The 16,205-nt window shown below is 37.9% G+C and overlaps 1 protein-coding gene across 1 annotated transcript; it reads right to left on the bottom strand.

Annotated features, from left to right (window-relative positions):
- Positions 1 to 1,625: 1,625 nt before the first annotated feature.
- Positions 1,626 to 6,212, bottom strand: LOC103716292 (transcription factor bHLH68-like). Its single transcript, XM_039130226.1, has 9 exons — positions 5,796 to 6,212; positions 5,042 to 5,345; positions 4,602 to 4,679; positions 4,298 to 4,363; positions 4,029 to 4,094; positions 3,798 to 3,848; positions 2,557 to 2,601; positions 2,323 to 2,367; positions 1,626 to 2,204 (listed from the first exon to the last, which is right to left on the bottom strand). Exons 1-9 carry the CDS (start codon positions 6,032 to 6,034, stop codon positions 2,070 to 2,072), a joined length of 1,029 nt encoding a protein of 342 aa, XP_038986154.1. The 5' UTR covers positions 6,035 to 6,212; the 3' UTR covers positions 1,626 to 2,069.
- Positions 6,213 to 16,205: the final 9,993 nt, after the last annotated feature.

The raw sequence follows: 16,205 nt of genomic DNA, 5'->3' as shown, positions 1-16,205 counted from the left end.
ATGAAGAGCAAGAGTGGAAGGTGAGCATTAGCCTTTAGCTCATAAATAGGTGGATATTGCACCGCCTCCATTGATGAATGAAGAGCGGCTAGAGGAAGATGACAGTAGGATGGATGATGGCCATAGAATCGATCAGAAAATTAAAATCTAGATTATTGTAAAGTTTTTATAAAAATCTAGTCAGATCCATCTTGTCCTTAAATTCTCTAATTCCATTTTATTTTTCATTTGCTTTAATGGTACAAAAAGGGTCAATTTCATAATGATTTTTTGTGGAACAATTTAAGGGTTTTTGGGTAAACATGCTCCAAATTAAATCTTGTAGACATGGAGATTAAATTCGAGGCTCTCAACATAATGAAGCAAATCTTTTTTTCTAAAAAATTCATGTTCTTGTCTCATAAAATAAAACCCATTATTTGCACCATACCTAGCTAGCTAATCAAATAAGTTGGTGGGTTGGCTACAGGTCGGACATGCTGGCCGGCCAAGTTAGGTTCGGGTCAAGCCCTATGAGCCATGATATATGAGCTCAGCTCGATCCAATCCGACATGAACCCAATGACTGCTATCCCTCGCAATGAAAATAAGCTGAGTCCTACCTGAGATTACTGGTTTTGCCCGAAAAGGTCAAAAGAAAATGATAAAAGATGTTCCAAGTTGAGCAGAAGTTTGACGGCGCATATACTGGTATGCGATTTTGGCTAAAAAAATATTTCTTTTATGACTCTTTTTGTAAGACTTCATTTAATAATTGAAGATTTTTTTTTTTATTTGGAAGTCTGATGACGTTTCAACCATTTGTGATATGCTTCTCCAGTGCCAAAAAAGAAACTAAGAAATCAGTGCATACTTGTTACTTTGAATCAATTAATGTATGATCTGCATTAGCTTTTGCACCATGATGCTTAATTGTTAGAGGGCCTATTGTACATCTAAGTGGCATCTGAAACAACTTGCAGAAGAATGCAGGGCCCCAAGCTTAGATTTAGCCACTTAGCCTATAGTCTTTTGCCCATTAGTAATTTCTTCCTTACACAAGAAATTGAAGCCTGTATGTCTTCTCTCCTCTTTTGATATGGTTGGGTGAATTAGTATAGGCTTGTGATGTCCAATAGCAGCCCGTAATGGGAGGGCTTGTTGGATTAATTATATAAAGACTAGGTCCCTTCTCGGCTCCTGTCCAATTAAGAGCCATCATTTAGTCAGGAGAAGAAGAGGAAGATCTAGCTACAACATTCAAGAAAACACTTACATGAATACCAATTGCTCGTGCGAATTGCATACATGGCTAGGATTAACACAAGTATGATGTAATTTTATTAAATTCATTGTTCTAAATTCATATGTGTGATCTTGGAAATTTTGCAAAAACATCAAAAAAGGCACAGACCCTCTATAAATTATTTTCATATTTTTTTTACTAGTGTAAATACTTGATTGCAGGTATTCTACACGAAAAACCAAGGTCATCTTAGCTCCAAACATCTAAGAAGGCATGGCCCCTCTAGAAAACATTGTCATCATTGTTACTAGTATAAAGTTCTTTATTGCAGCTAGGTACACTCCATGATCATAATTAACCATTCATGAAATTTCAAAAAAGCAAAAGTGAGCTGCATGGATAAACAAAACTAGAATTTAATTACTACCATTGCTATTGATTCTGATTGGGCAAACCATGCTACTGCCTCCTAGAGATATGAGCAGTACTAATCAAAATTAAGTAGGATAACTTCAACTCTTTTCTTGACTGAGAAAAGGACAAAATCTAAGTCCTAATATCTAATTACATGTCGATAGCATTCAAGAGGAGTTGCAACAGAACTGGAATTGAATATACATCATAGTGTTCAAGGTAGAGTTCTAAAGAAGCATGTCTCTTTAAATCATGAGGTATATATATATATATATAAAGTCCTCACCATCCTGATTTCTTAGCACAGTTGCTCTCCTAGAATATATAGTGCATAGCATCATGAGCAATCAGCCTTCAGTTTTAGCAGAGTGACTGCTCATGATGTTATGTCCTCGTGGAAAGCCTCAGGCGTGCCGAGATGTTGCTGTACCTATCGAAAACCCCCACCAAGAGATGGAGCCCAGTAATCAGCTCCGTTGTCACTCCCAACATGCAAGGTGCAGGACACTGGAACGAGGCAAAGCCCTCTACTCCTCAAATCCTTCTTTGGCTCATCATTGGCATCCTAGCATTACGAACAATGGAATTTTGAGGTGAATCAATTCAAAACACCACCAGATAGGATTCACATATAATTATGACTGAATCGAATGAATTAGCTGCTTTAAAGTTACGCAAAGTACCTGATCAGGTGGTCCTCTTTTCTTGGTGCAATTGTCATTCAACAGCTGTGGAAGGAATCGCAGTATAAGATATTAGTAATCTCAAATATTTAAGGGAGCCTAAAAGCTGTAAAGTTGAAAACTTTGTTCGTGGACGCCTTTTCGATGTAAAGAGAGAGCGAACTAATGCGCTTCTTTTTAATTACAAGGCTTAGCTTGCTTTTTTGAGGAGGGCATGGATCCAATGAAGTATACCTGACCAGGGTCTTCTGGAAATATACAACTCCTTTCTCCTTGTGCCTAAAAAATAACAATGTACGCTAATCAGTATCAAACTAAGAGATAATTGGAAAAGTTCAGATCTTGCAAAATATGGTGGGTTACATAGACAACTAAAAAAATGTTAATGTTGATTTAAACCTGAGCATGGTAATATTGCACCCTATGTGGCGGTCCAAGTTCAGTGATATACAGTTAGAGAATCATATAAAAATATTCTACATTTTTTGCAGATTTCTATATTAATATGAGCAGATTTATTGCAGTGGTGTACTGAACTTACCAATGCTGCTAAGCTAAAATAAAGTTGCTGTAAGCTATTATAAAGAATATTCTCATAACCTTGCGACCAGGTCATTTCAAGTGGAAAGTTGCAATTTTAAGTTGCTCATTTTCCTACGTCCGAAATTACATTATAGTTTCCTCTTATTATCAAAAAATAAAAAGAAAAAGAAAAAGATTGTTTCCTCAAGCAAAAAATTTGAAGTTCTCCTACACTCAACAAAAATAATCTTATATTTACTAAGTAGTTAATGTGGTAAAGAAAAGATCATCTGCTAAACCTATTACTACAAGCTAGCATATATATATATATATATATATATATATATATATATGAAGAAAATATCTCATAAATGCCAATTTTTCTGATATATTAATGTGACTTTATACTCAATGATCTCATGGTGGAATATGCAAATGAGTGTGATTATGGAAGTAGTCAATACCAAAGATCCAACAATGTCAAGAGCTACACATACGTGAGCTCACATTCATCCATGAATTTACCAAGACTTCTAAATGAATTACCGTGACCATATTTTTCTAAAAAGAAAAGGTTCTTGATTCTCTTAGTCATCTAAGTAAAAAAAACAGCGATTGTGTTCCTAGCCATGCAAATAAATTTGGGATTTTAAGTAGCTAGTGAAGCTTCTTTAAATCATAAATCAAGTCAAAATGTTAAAATTTTTCACTTCCACCGATCTCTGATATGTGGGACCTTGAGAAAACATTCGCGTGCAAAAATGTTTGACGCACGGGTGCACCTTGTGTACTGATGCACGTGTGACTGTGTGCGCGTGTGTGTGTGTGTGCGCGTGTGCGTGAGAGAGAGAGAGAGAGAGAGAGAGAAGGGGAGAAGGGGAGCCGGGGGAGGTGTTATAGTACTAGCAGCCTTGGGAGGGGGGGAGGGGAGTGGTGATGTTTTAGTTACTTACAGGCTGCCTCACGTTCCCTGATCGACTGCCGAAGTACGGGGAGCTCAGAGCCTACATGAAAGAATGGGATGGGTGAGTGCCTCTGAGACAGCATAATCTCCCAAAGCACATGACAATACTAGACACCAATAACTAAAAGATGCTACATAAAACAACACTGTTGGTCTGCACCAGAGAGAGAGAGAGATCGAGAGAGAGAGAGAGAGAGAGGGGGTGAAGGAGGGGTTAGACCTCGATTTGACTCTGGAGGAATCTGATGTAGCCAATGGCTTCTAGCAGTACAGACGCAGTGTCAGTCTGCAAAAGGAGCCCCATGTCAGATCTTTATTTGAATACCAAAGCAAAAGAGATGGGGAAAACTATAGATTTATAGTTTTATATGTCAAAAGAACTGGAAGAGCTTGTATCAGTAAAGGGAACTGGGACTGTAGAAAATACTGCTGAACTGTGTCTACCTCGATCTATAAATCTGAAAAAGGCTGTATTGGTAGTGGTAATACCTTTCCAAATGGGGAGACTAGCTGGTGAAGGGCTGTTATTCTATCCCCTAGCTTCTCCTTCCTCACCTGAAAGTATGCAAGAGAAGACAATATCTCTAAATTGTCATCAGCTGAATTGCCAAACTTTTGATCTTTATTCTGATGGAAAAACAGTGCTTTCGATGCCATATATAACCATGTTTGCATGTTCTTCAAAAAACAAAAGAGATGAGCCGCATCTCACATTGAAGAGAGAGAAGGGAAGAGAGAGAGAGTTATGCATACATGGATCCACTAAATTTAATATCAATAAGAGGATATAAACCTTGAAAGTAGAGTGTGCTGAGGAGGGGCCTTGAACCCTAGCCTTCTTGAAAGCTGCACCAGTTGCTGTGCTGTTGCACTTGAGAAAGGAAAAAGCAAAAAAAATCAATGAGGGCCCATATCTAGGTCTCCCTGAAATCAAACTTAAGAAACCATGGCAGGAGAATGATTCTACTGCACCCTTAGCAAGAGAACATATTGTTAACAATTTCGATGAAAAGTTTTAAAACCTTTAGAAAAAAGATTCCAACCTAAGATAGCATGATTTTTTTTTTCTGTTTTTGAGAGAGAGAGAGAAAGAGATCGTGAAAATTTACCAATATCAGAAGCACGTTACAATTATGAAGCCAACCTTTGATAGTCCCTAACAGAACTCTCAAGAAAAAGAAAAAAGAGTTCTTATTTTACAACAAACAAAAATCGCAGATATATTTATCCAACCTCAGATGACTGATCTGATGGGGGATGCCTCCTCTCTCCCTTGCTGTTTGAGAAGTCCAACATGTTGCTGCTGAAACTAGTCGTAACACAAGATCTAGGAGAGGAAACTGGTAGAAGAGACTTAGAAGCATGGATGTCTCCATTTCCATGGCTATAAGCGTATCCACCTTCAGAACTCTCCTGCTTTACATCAATCATGTATGCACATGTTGATGGGTATACCATCTGATCATCCCAATTCTCTATCTTTTTAGCTTGGAAAGTAGTGAAGCTACATCTCTCCTCTTCCCCCACAGGTCCTCCCCTGGAATCAAATCCACCAAAAAAAGGAAAAAAAAATCCAAAACAAAAATTATTCCTATATCAGTAGACAGTGTGAGGAAATGGCCAGAATTTCGCAAGAATTGATCAGAGATAAAGAAAAGCTAGATAAAGAAGGATATCTAAAGAGGATAAGATTTGAGGTAAGTAAACATACACAAACCACTCATTATATATTTCAGAAACGTTCATCAAGAAGAAACTGAGAGAATAAGTTATTGCTTTCTTTTTAATTTTTCTTCCAGTTTCCACAATAAAAGAAAAGGATTTGAAGGACTTGGGCGAGCGTGATGCATCCATGTACGGGTTCATCTTTAAACATGAACATGAAAACCATTGGAAATTAAGGAAAGAGATACAACAACAGACACCATGCACATAGATAGGGAGCTAGGGAGGGGGTGGGGGAGAGAGAGAGAGAGAGGATCGTTACGGTAACAGCTGGCTCCATGACTCTGGTAGATCTGGGTTGTCATGCCAGGAGGTCATGGGAAGGAAATTTGAAGGCTGGTGGTACTGAGGGAAGACTGAAGAAGAAGAGGATGAGGAAGAAGAGGGTAGGAGAGGAGAAGTCTGTTCCGGGGGTGGCCTCATATTACTCATGCCCCTCCAGCTAGGGTTCCCCCCCATGATCTGCTGCACCAGAGAGCTCTGAAACACCCCTCTATTCATTCCTCAACTCAACCCTTTGGCCTCTCTTGCTCTCTCAACCCTTCTTCTTTTGATCCCACCCTTTTCAGCCACCTTCAGGTCAATCTTTAGAAGCTTTGCTTCTTTTCCTTCTTTGGATGAGGCTTGGGAGAAAAAAGCACAGGCCCTGTTAAAAGCAATGGTTACATGGGTTGGGGAGTCTTTTGTTATGTATTCCTTCCTTCCTCTCCTCCTTTCTTTATTTTCTTTTTCCTCACTTTCATTTTTTTTCCTTGCTTTTTCCTGCTTTTGCTTTATCATAAAGTGGGGCACAAAAGGTGGTGGCAGTGCATTCAGAACAAAAGGAGTGGATTAAGAAGAGACTAATTTCTTAATTTGAGTTGAAGGAAGGGCTAGGGTTAGGGTTATAGGTGGCATTCTTATCTTTTATTACTCCACCGGTACATGGGATTGAGATGTGACGAGGAATGAGTCGGCCACAACAACAACAACAAAAGCTATAATAATGTTTGATAGGTAAGAGAAGGGGGGCCAACCAATGGGTCAATACCACCAAGTGCTTGTACGTGTTTCACTCCATAATAAGGCCAAATATGATTAGTAAGCTCATATTTTCATGGACAGTTAGTAACACCGTTAAAGCTACAGAGCATCCATGATTGAAAAAAAAGAACGACAAAATCAATTGCCCGAAGAAAATTAAACACATTTTTAGTGCCACAGTGTAATGGCCTCAAATATTTGAAAGTGCAGATATAATTTTGTGCTCGAGTATTAGTACACTAGAGATATTCAAGAATGTAAATATTAAATATAATATTATATATATATATATATATATATTATAGCAACCAAAAATGCTAGTCAAAAAGATGTTATTTAGATTTTGTGGCCTTATATAGTCAGTACCATGATAAAGCAGATGTTGCTTACCAAACATGTTTGGATAAAGCCAAATCTAAGATCTCTCAAATACATAATCGATGTAGAACTAAGTATACACTTATACGGGCTCTCACATACTTCTTTTGTTTAATCCTTTGCATCCTTGCTAGGCTAGAATTCTAAATTCTAAATTCAATCAAAGCTAATTATAAATATTATAATCGATCCATGGTCAGTTCAAAAGATCCCATGTTGCAATGTTCCCAAGTCTACATGGACCATGGATCGGGTTCTCTCCAATACTAGTTGTAACAATCCAAACGCTCATCTAAAATGACTAGTCAAAAAATCTTATTTGGATTTCTTGGTCTTGTATAAGTATCCAAATTTTCTTCGTTATACAACTGATATAAGATTAAAAACACACCCAACTAGTCTCTCACATCCATGATGACTATTGTGCTTATTGTCTGTCGGAAATATACATTCACAACATAGTAGGGGTGATATAAACTATCATAACCACTATTTTTAACATTAGAATGACTGTCTATTTTTTTAAATCATGGCCTCTCCCATACTAGAATAAGATGATTTCAAAAGAAGAAGGGCCAAGGCATCTTTCACTTAAAGTAACATGTCGCAATATGATGAATTGCTACATAGGACTGAATATTAGTCTCCTTCATTTCACCTCCATTATGCTCTGACTTATAGAAATGAAAATCTACTGCTCACCAAGCATGAATTGCATTTAACCATCAATGAAAGAAGGGAACTAAAACATAATTCTCTTTCCAGAAGCTTGGAAAAACACATACGTATGAGATGTTAGGAGGCCCTATCTTAAGCTTTAGCTCCATATTGGCAGGTACAATTGCAAAGGCCAAAATGTAGCATCTATGCAAAAAAAGCTAGTAGTTTAAACATACTTAGTTTCTTCTTTGTATTATCAGATTGGCAATTGTATCTAATAGCTAGTTTTAAACTCAAAATAGCAAACCAATAAATATATGGTACTTCATGAGGCAACATTTACGGGGAAAATACTAACATGACATTATCACTACGATCATGTGACATGAGCTGTTGTAAAACCTACGCACTAGTGCTTCTTTTATTTGCGAGAGGAATTATAGGAGCATGGTTGCAAATGGGTTTGATCTGCATCATATTCAACCAAGACCAATATCAAATTAATTTGGCATAACCTAACTTCTAAGTGTGGCTCAAATCACAAATTTGGATTAGAGCCTAATATGTACGGTCCTACGTACTGGGACCATGAAAGTTTGACCAAACCTTCACAAAATCCAACCTTATATTGAGAAAAGAGGACCTTTGCCGATTAGACATGGACCCAACTCATCTAAATGCCAATCTAATTGTTGTGTAGGTTAGGTGGATCCAGATTTAACGTACATGCATCCAAATTTGCATGCGTCTGAAACCAGAGGTCATACTTAGAGGTCGATCAGGCGAGGTTCTCATCGATAAACTTAAATATACTAAATAATACCCAGCTTGACCTATCATGACCTAACAAAATTATTCTCAAAGATTGGACTCCAATATATCGAACTTTTACCTAACTTCGCCATAAGCTCATATAACTATAGCCTATTAACACCCCTCAAGTGAATATATCACCTTGGAATAAATGTTGGACATACAACTGATCCAAGCTCAATCCAAGTTAGCCAAAAATAGACCTCATCGATGGAATAAGCAACTTGTAAAGCAATTATTTAGTTCATAATATAGGCAACAAGCAACTTGTAAAGATTAATAATATAAAGCACTTTGAGCAAATATGGTATGTAGCTAGAACAATGATGCCTCTATCATTAGTGTCATCAGAATAAATAATTTCGGGGGGGAACTGTAGGACATGAGTGTATCAGTATTCTGAGAACGATGTAGGTAAAGCTTTACCCGTTATTGCTTGCAAAATCAATAAATTTTATGGGAGCTGAATTTAGATGTAAACCTTGCATTATTACCACCCAAAGGTTTCAAGATAAACCTTGGCATTTGTACTCTTAACTATCTACTCGACAAGCAGCCAAGACCTAGGTCATAGACCTGTTATTTGTTAATGATTGATTAGTAGAAGGATACGGCAAACAGAAGTTGCTGTTCCTACGTTTCTCCAACAATGAGGAGCCCACACTGCATTACGATAACGCACAAAAAGTAGAGCTCATTCTCTCCAGTTGTTTTTGCCTCCTAACCTTTGCCTTGGGCGCATAAACAAAGCCCTCCATTGGCAGGCCTAAAACGCCGAGCCGGGGCGGGTTTCAGGGGGCTTAAAATACGGTGAGGTTTGTGGTGTCTCCGGAGCCGTACCCTGCTTACAATCCTTGTCTCAGGCGCCGTGTCCTTTCTGAGAACCTCCTTTTCCTTTTTATACTCTTTTCTTCTTAACTCCTTCCTCGGAGACGCATCCCTCCCTCTTGTCTTCTTCTGGCCGCGCTCATATTCCTTTCCGAGCGGTGGCACCGTCTCTTTTCATCCTTTTGGTGAGGTGTCCGGGTTAGATCACGAGGCCAAAGTTACAAACTCCACTGTGCGCCGGCCCTAAAAGCCCGGAAGTCACCCCACTTGCCACCTCAAAGAGCTTGATGCCATGACTGGAGTTAGAGGACAAAAACTTTATTTTGAAAACAGGCACAGTGATATGATACTTGCCTGCATCTCTTCTTGTCTCCTTTCTTAATAGTATCTCTGGCTTGTCATTGGAAGTAATTCTACCAAGTGCCGCTATTTTACCCTCTCAGTTGTCCGCTTGACATGGCAAAGAGAAGAGAAATAAGTGGATAAATGTATAAGGGAGCAGTAGTGCTTCATGATATTTCTCTCTCTCTCTTTTTTCCAAAACATCATCAATGGCTCCGGACCCTCTCCAAATACTCCATGAAACATCTCATCTTATCAATGAAAATTTTGTCCTTAATTGGCTACCCTCCTTTGTGACATTATTATATACTATAAGTCTCATATATTAGCTAATGCTCATTATTGAGATGAGTATCCCGATATCATTGTACTAGATGCGAAACCTAACACTAGGCATTTTCTCTTATTAATAAGAGAAAGTTACATTGCCTTCACTAGATCTAGAGGGAATCTATTGCCTATTGTGCCTGAGGGGGAAACCAATGCACAAACATAGAAGTTCCATGCACGTTTTTTTACCCTAAGAAAGCACATGAAGAAGATACCTGGAAATTCTTTATCATATATGTGGTCTACCATATTTATATATTAAGTAAACTTGTTACATAAACTTTAAGTGAGATTGTTATGGGAAACCCTTGTTTCAAGCTTCATAAAATACTGAGAAGCAGAAACCACGGCAAGTTACGATGATAGGAGTCTTGGGTCCTATATTAATTATTAAGCTGTATGGGCCCAACTGGTGCATAGCTCTACAAGTAGTGGACTATTGTTGCTGGAACCGAATATTATACCTGATTCCTATTAGTGTGGCCCCTAAATCCAATTTGATTTGTATGTTTCTATTGCTTGAGCTGTAACCGAGCGGCAAGCAAAATTTATCCTGCAACAGCGTATTTTACGGGCCAAAGCAGTCCTTCTTGCGGGCGACTTGGCCACAATGATTGGCTGGTCTACAGAGCACTGGTAGCACGGGGAGAGAGGGATGTCACCCCCTTCCCCAGGACATTCAAGCTATGGTGAATAATGATGTTGCTTTCCCGGCCAAGCATGTCTACAGAAGACTAACGAAGCCGTGGATTAGGTAGTTTCGTAAGTGGCTAACTATAGTGGGGAGGGAGGGTTGTGGGTTGAAAAAAAGGAGCTACTTTGAGCACTCTGAGATTTGTTATTTTTTGACCTTTTAGGTGCATCCATACTAGATGTATACGAGCCATCCGCTCTAGCAAAAAAAAAAAAAAAAAAGTCCTGCAACGATTTGGCTTCAGATTATTCGGTTGTCTTAGAACTTGCCATCTCTACCTAACTAATTAATCTTATCAACTTTGGCTGTTTAAAGTATGATAAATGGACATAATACAAGTTGAAGGACAGCTGCATGCATCTGGTAGCCTTTTTTTTTTCGAGAACTAAATAGCCTAATATTTTGTGACAGGAGATATAACTTCCAATCGAGACAGATTTCTTCCTCTAATTATTGGTTCTAATTCACATCGTCGTTTGTTTTGTTTTCTGTGTCATGGTGGTGCTGCCCGGAAAAAATTACAGAATAATGCTTCTCTCTGCAGAGATGCATTACACTGTATATTCTCAACCTATATCTTTCACGTTTCGAGGTGGCATGTACGGCGCCAGATCCTGCACCAGACAATCAGATAGTCCAACATGATTTGCCATCTTCATCCACTTCACGCATTGCCTCTGGTTTGGGTTGTATCTTTCTCACAAAAAGATGGCCGGTCTTCTTCGCCTATAAATTTTAAAGCGCTTCAAAGCTTTTCATTCATATGTATGTATGGATCTTGAAGCAATCATTGTGCAATCTAATGGTGGATTCGCATAAGAAAAGCAGATCTTTCTTTGGCTGTCCGTTGCCACTGTATCCACTGAAGTAACACAGCATCTCATCTTTATTTTTCCTTGTTCTTTTATTTCAAACCTTTCGTTTTGCTTTGCCTGTTTTCAACCTTAATGCTTTTAGACTATTGAAAGGCATCTCTTGGCCACCGCTTTTCCAGAGGGCGTCTCCTTTTCTTTGTACTTAAGGCTAGAGACGTGGCATGCAAAGGAGAATATCAAATAGTTAAAGCTTGGTGCAACAGTACGTCAGTACGTACATGGCTTTAGAATCTCTGGCAAAACCACCACCCTCCAAGTAATAAAACTTTCTGGGGAATGTTGACCATGAATATTGACGAGACCCCAATAGAGTTCTCTTCCTTCTTGGAACTCGAAAGAGAGAGTAGAGCGTACAGTTCAGAAATATTTCCAAGCATGTCTTTAAAAAATAAAAATGTCATATTTTTGTCAAGGAAACAAAGCATATCATTTGTAAAATGTTTGTGACTTAGGGCTGTATTACTAGAAGTTATCGTAAGTACAGCATCACACCAACTCTAAGCAATTCCCAAGATGACCCAATGGTAAAGGATACTATCGTCTAAAATGAGCGCGAAAGTAGGCGACTATAGAAGGACTAAAATGGATACAAAGATGCTAGCAAAATTTTCAACCATTTTTTACAAGCTTCTAGGATAATTATTGTGAGCATCCGTACGGACGTGTGTTTAGTCCCACATCGGTGTAATGCTGAATAGATCTTGGATACTTATATCTTCCGGCTAGTTATTTTAGGTGAGATCCTGATTTATTACAAATAGTATCAGAGCGGACCCGGCCCATAACCAATGTGGAATAGGGTACACTGCAGCACGGATCCATTAAGAGCTGACCACGGCCCGATCATGGTGTTTGTGATTAGATTTGAATGAATTTGAACCCTTAGCCTGACGAAGACGTCATGGTTTAAACGGAGGGAGTATGTGACGACCCGTGTGGACGTGTGTTTAGTCCCACATCAGTTATTTGCTGGGTAGATCTTGAGTACTAATACTGGATCAAGAAACCCAAATAATATCTTTTGGCTAGCCATTTTGGGTGAGGTCCTGGTTGTTACAATTATGAGTATAGAGGGTAGTACATCCATACTGGATATTGCACCAATAATAATCTTGGACTTGTTCGAATAGTTATTTTCCTTTGCTCAGTTATCAGAGATTCTGAATTCAAATCTTGGACGGTGCATCTCCAAATATTGAGACCTAGGTAATTATAATGTGTGTGGGTCTTCCTTAATGTATGAATTATATTTTTCTTGATGTCTGGATGGTGTGGTTCATATAACATGTAGTCATCTTCCATGTATATAAACATGAACTAGAAGATAGTCCCAAAAAAATAAAGATACACCAAATTTTTTTCTCAAACGGAAAACATACATTGAAAAATTCATGATAGTTTTATGGCGTATGAAGTTAGATAACTTTGTTGTGCCAAGTGAATGATTAATAATTATTCATCTATAGATCAGACGTTGGTGGCCCGTAAGCTTTGCGTGCATGCTTTTCCAATATGTTTACCTTGTGATCTCTCTCATGTTCGCTTTATGTGTTCTAAAATACGCAATTCCCCATCTATTTGATAATTGATGAACCTTTCTCCAACCTTATCCTCTCATGACACCGGAAAAAACAAGAAGGAATGTCGTCATTTCAAATATTCTTCCAAGCTAAGGTTAGGGTATATATGTTTCTATATATATATGTCCAAGAAACCCTTTGTTCTTTCGTTGCCTAAATATAGAAAAAGTACCTCTCTTGTAATCTTATTAAACAGAGAAGCGACCAACGTAGGAAAGCAGCGGACGTGCGAGCATGTGGACCGATCATTAAAGATTTTATGCAATAAGAAATTAGTAATATTCTTTTCAATCGTTTTCACTTTAGGGTTTGGGGGAGCTTTTGGAGGGCCAAAAAGCACTTTCTGGCCCTCCAAAAGTACTTTTAGCTAAAAAATGGTGTTTGGTAAATTTTTTGAAAAGCTGTTTCAGCTTTTGCGGGAAGCTGAAAACAGCTTTTGGGGGGGAGCTCCAATTTGGAGCTTTCCGAAAATGCTGTTTTCAGCTTTTTCGGAAAGCTGTCTTTTTGACCAAAATACCCCCATGTAAAAAAAAAATTCCTCCCCCCAAAATCTCGTTGTACCACCTGTTCCTCTCCCAACCGACCTGCCCCAAACCCCCCCTCCCCCCCCGCCCTGTTCCTCTCCCAACCCACCAGCACCCCCACCCCTCCCCCCGCACCGCCGCCGCCGCTGCCGCCTCCCTCTCCCTCGCCGCCGCTGCCGCCTCCCTCTCCCTCGCCGCCGCTGCAGTGCCTCCCTCTCCCCCGCCGCTGCAGTGCCCCGCCGCCGCACCCCCTCCCTCTCCCCCACCGCAGCGGCAGTGCCTCCCTCTCCCCCGCCGCCGCACCCCCTCCCTCTCCCCTACCGCTGCAGAGCCGCACCCCCTCCCTCTCCCCCGCCGCTACACCCCGTCTCTCTCCCCCACCGCGGCACCCCGTCCCGCTCCCCCGCCGCCGTAGTGCTGCACCCCCTTCAGCGCCGTCGGCCACCGAGACTGCCGCCGGCCTCGGCCCGGCCCCCTCCGGCGGCCGCCGCGGCCTGGCCCCCTTCCGGTGCTACGGAGAAGGGGGCAGAGGAAGGAAGGAGAAGAAGAGAAGAAAAAAAGAAAAGAAAAAAAAAGAAGAAAAGGAAATAAAATAAAAGAAAATAAAATAAAATAAAAGAATAAATAAATAAATAAATGTATAAATAAATATTTATATAAATGAATGAATGAATGAATAAATAAATTAGATAATAAATAAATATATTTCAATGGATAAAATAATAAATAAATAAATGTATAAATAAAAATATATATACGAATGAACGTATAAATAAATAAATATAAAGAAAAATAATGAGTGAGTGGCAAATAATCTGATCCTTATGATATTGATAAGTACAGTGAATTTGTCGCCATTGCAAATAGTTAAGTAAAGAGATAATCTATTAAACAGATAAATGGTTATTTATTATTATATTATACTATAAGTATATTATTATATTACATTATATCATAATACATTAATATGTAATCTTAAATAATTTAATATTATGTTATATTATAAAAAATTAATTTATACTAATAATATATTATTTTATACCTTTATTATTGTATTATACTATACATATTATATTATATTACCTTATATCATAATACATTAATATGTTATTTTAAATAATTTAATATTATGTTATATTATGAGAAATTAATTAATACTAATAATTATAATATTTTATACCTTTATTATTGTATTATACTATAAACATAATATATATTATATTATATCATAATACATTAATATGTTATGTTAAATAATTTAATATTATGTTATATTATAGAAAATTAATTTATTCTAATAATTATATTACCATTATGCTATGCTATGCAATATCATATTACTATATTATAATAATAATATTTTATATTATAGTAATATTAAACTATATCGTATATTATATATTAATATATGTTATGTTTTATCATGCTCTATTGTATAATACTATGCAATGTCCTTTATAGTAATTTTATCATATAAAAGTACTTTCTCAGTTTATTTACCAAACCTATGTTAAAGTGCCACAGCACTTTAAAAATATAGTTACCAAACAACAAACAGCTTTTTATAACAGCTCTACTTCAGACAGCTCTACTTCCAACAGCTCTACTTCCAACAGCTCTACTGCCAACAGCTCCCCCAAACAGGGCCTAAGTACTAACCCTCTTTCAGAGCCAACAAAATAACTCATCTTCCTTCTCTATTTTAGCTCATTTATTTATGTCTCTTTAACATATGATCACATAAAAGGAACCACATTAGATTGAGCTCGATATAACAAAAATTATAAATCATATATACGCACACACCATATACTACACATTTCCAGCATCTAATATTTAAGAAACCGCCTCTTTAATTTGACTACAAATAGAAAATCTCATGCGTGGGGCAAAGCTTAATATATATAGAAAGAGAGATGGACTTGGCTATACTTGAGTGGATCTCTATTAGATTTAGATTTGATGATAAAAATTTTGTATCCATGATGTGAGCTATTAAATATGATCCACTATCTCTAAACTATTTACACACCAAAAATCATATAATTTGAATATCCCCATCTTATGCATCAGGTGATCCAAACATTGCACAATCTAAATAACATAAAACTATATATATGTTTTTTTTTTTGATTACTTGATGCATAAGATGAAGCTTTCAACTCTCATAATTTTTTATGTATAAATAGTTTAAAAATAGTAGATCATATTCAACGGCTTGGATCATTAATGTGAAAATCTTTATTAGCCAATATAGGTCAACCGGATCTGAGTGAAGATCAAGTTGAGTATAACCAAATCTAGCTTAAAAGTGGGGTTTGCTCATTAGTAAGCATCATCAAATCATGCGCTGTGGTGAGCGACAGCACACCATACATGATTTAGATGAAATGGGTTCTAACCCAACGTGGCAAATTGGATACTTCTAAACCCAAACGGCGCCTCTCCCCTTAATTGTTCAAAGATTCAAAGATAGTTTCTGGCTATCTCTCTTCTGAATGTTGATATGATTCAAAGATGAATACTTCATCATTGTTCTCTAAAAGGCCCTTAATTGCGATTTACTTCTGTTAAAAATCTTCTCCACCTTTCCTTCTGAGCATCTCAAGATTCCTTCTCTTGTGT

The sequence above is a fragment of the Phoenix dactylifera genome, chromosome 9, assembly GCF_009389715.1.
Source record: "Phoenix dactylifera cultivar Barhee BC4 chromosome 9, palm_55x_up_171113_PBpolish2nd_filt_p, whole genome shotgun sequence".
In the NCBI taxonomy this organism is placed as follows: domain Eukaryota; kingdom Viridiplantae; phylum Streptophyta; class Magnoliopsida; order Arecales; family Arecaceae; genus Phoenix; species Phoenix dactylifera.
This window is presented reverse-complemented; position numbering and strand designations above follow the sequence as displayed.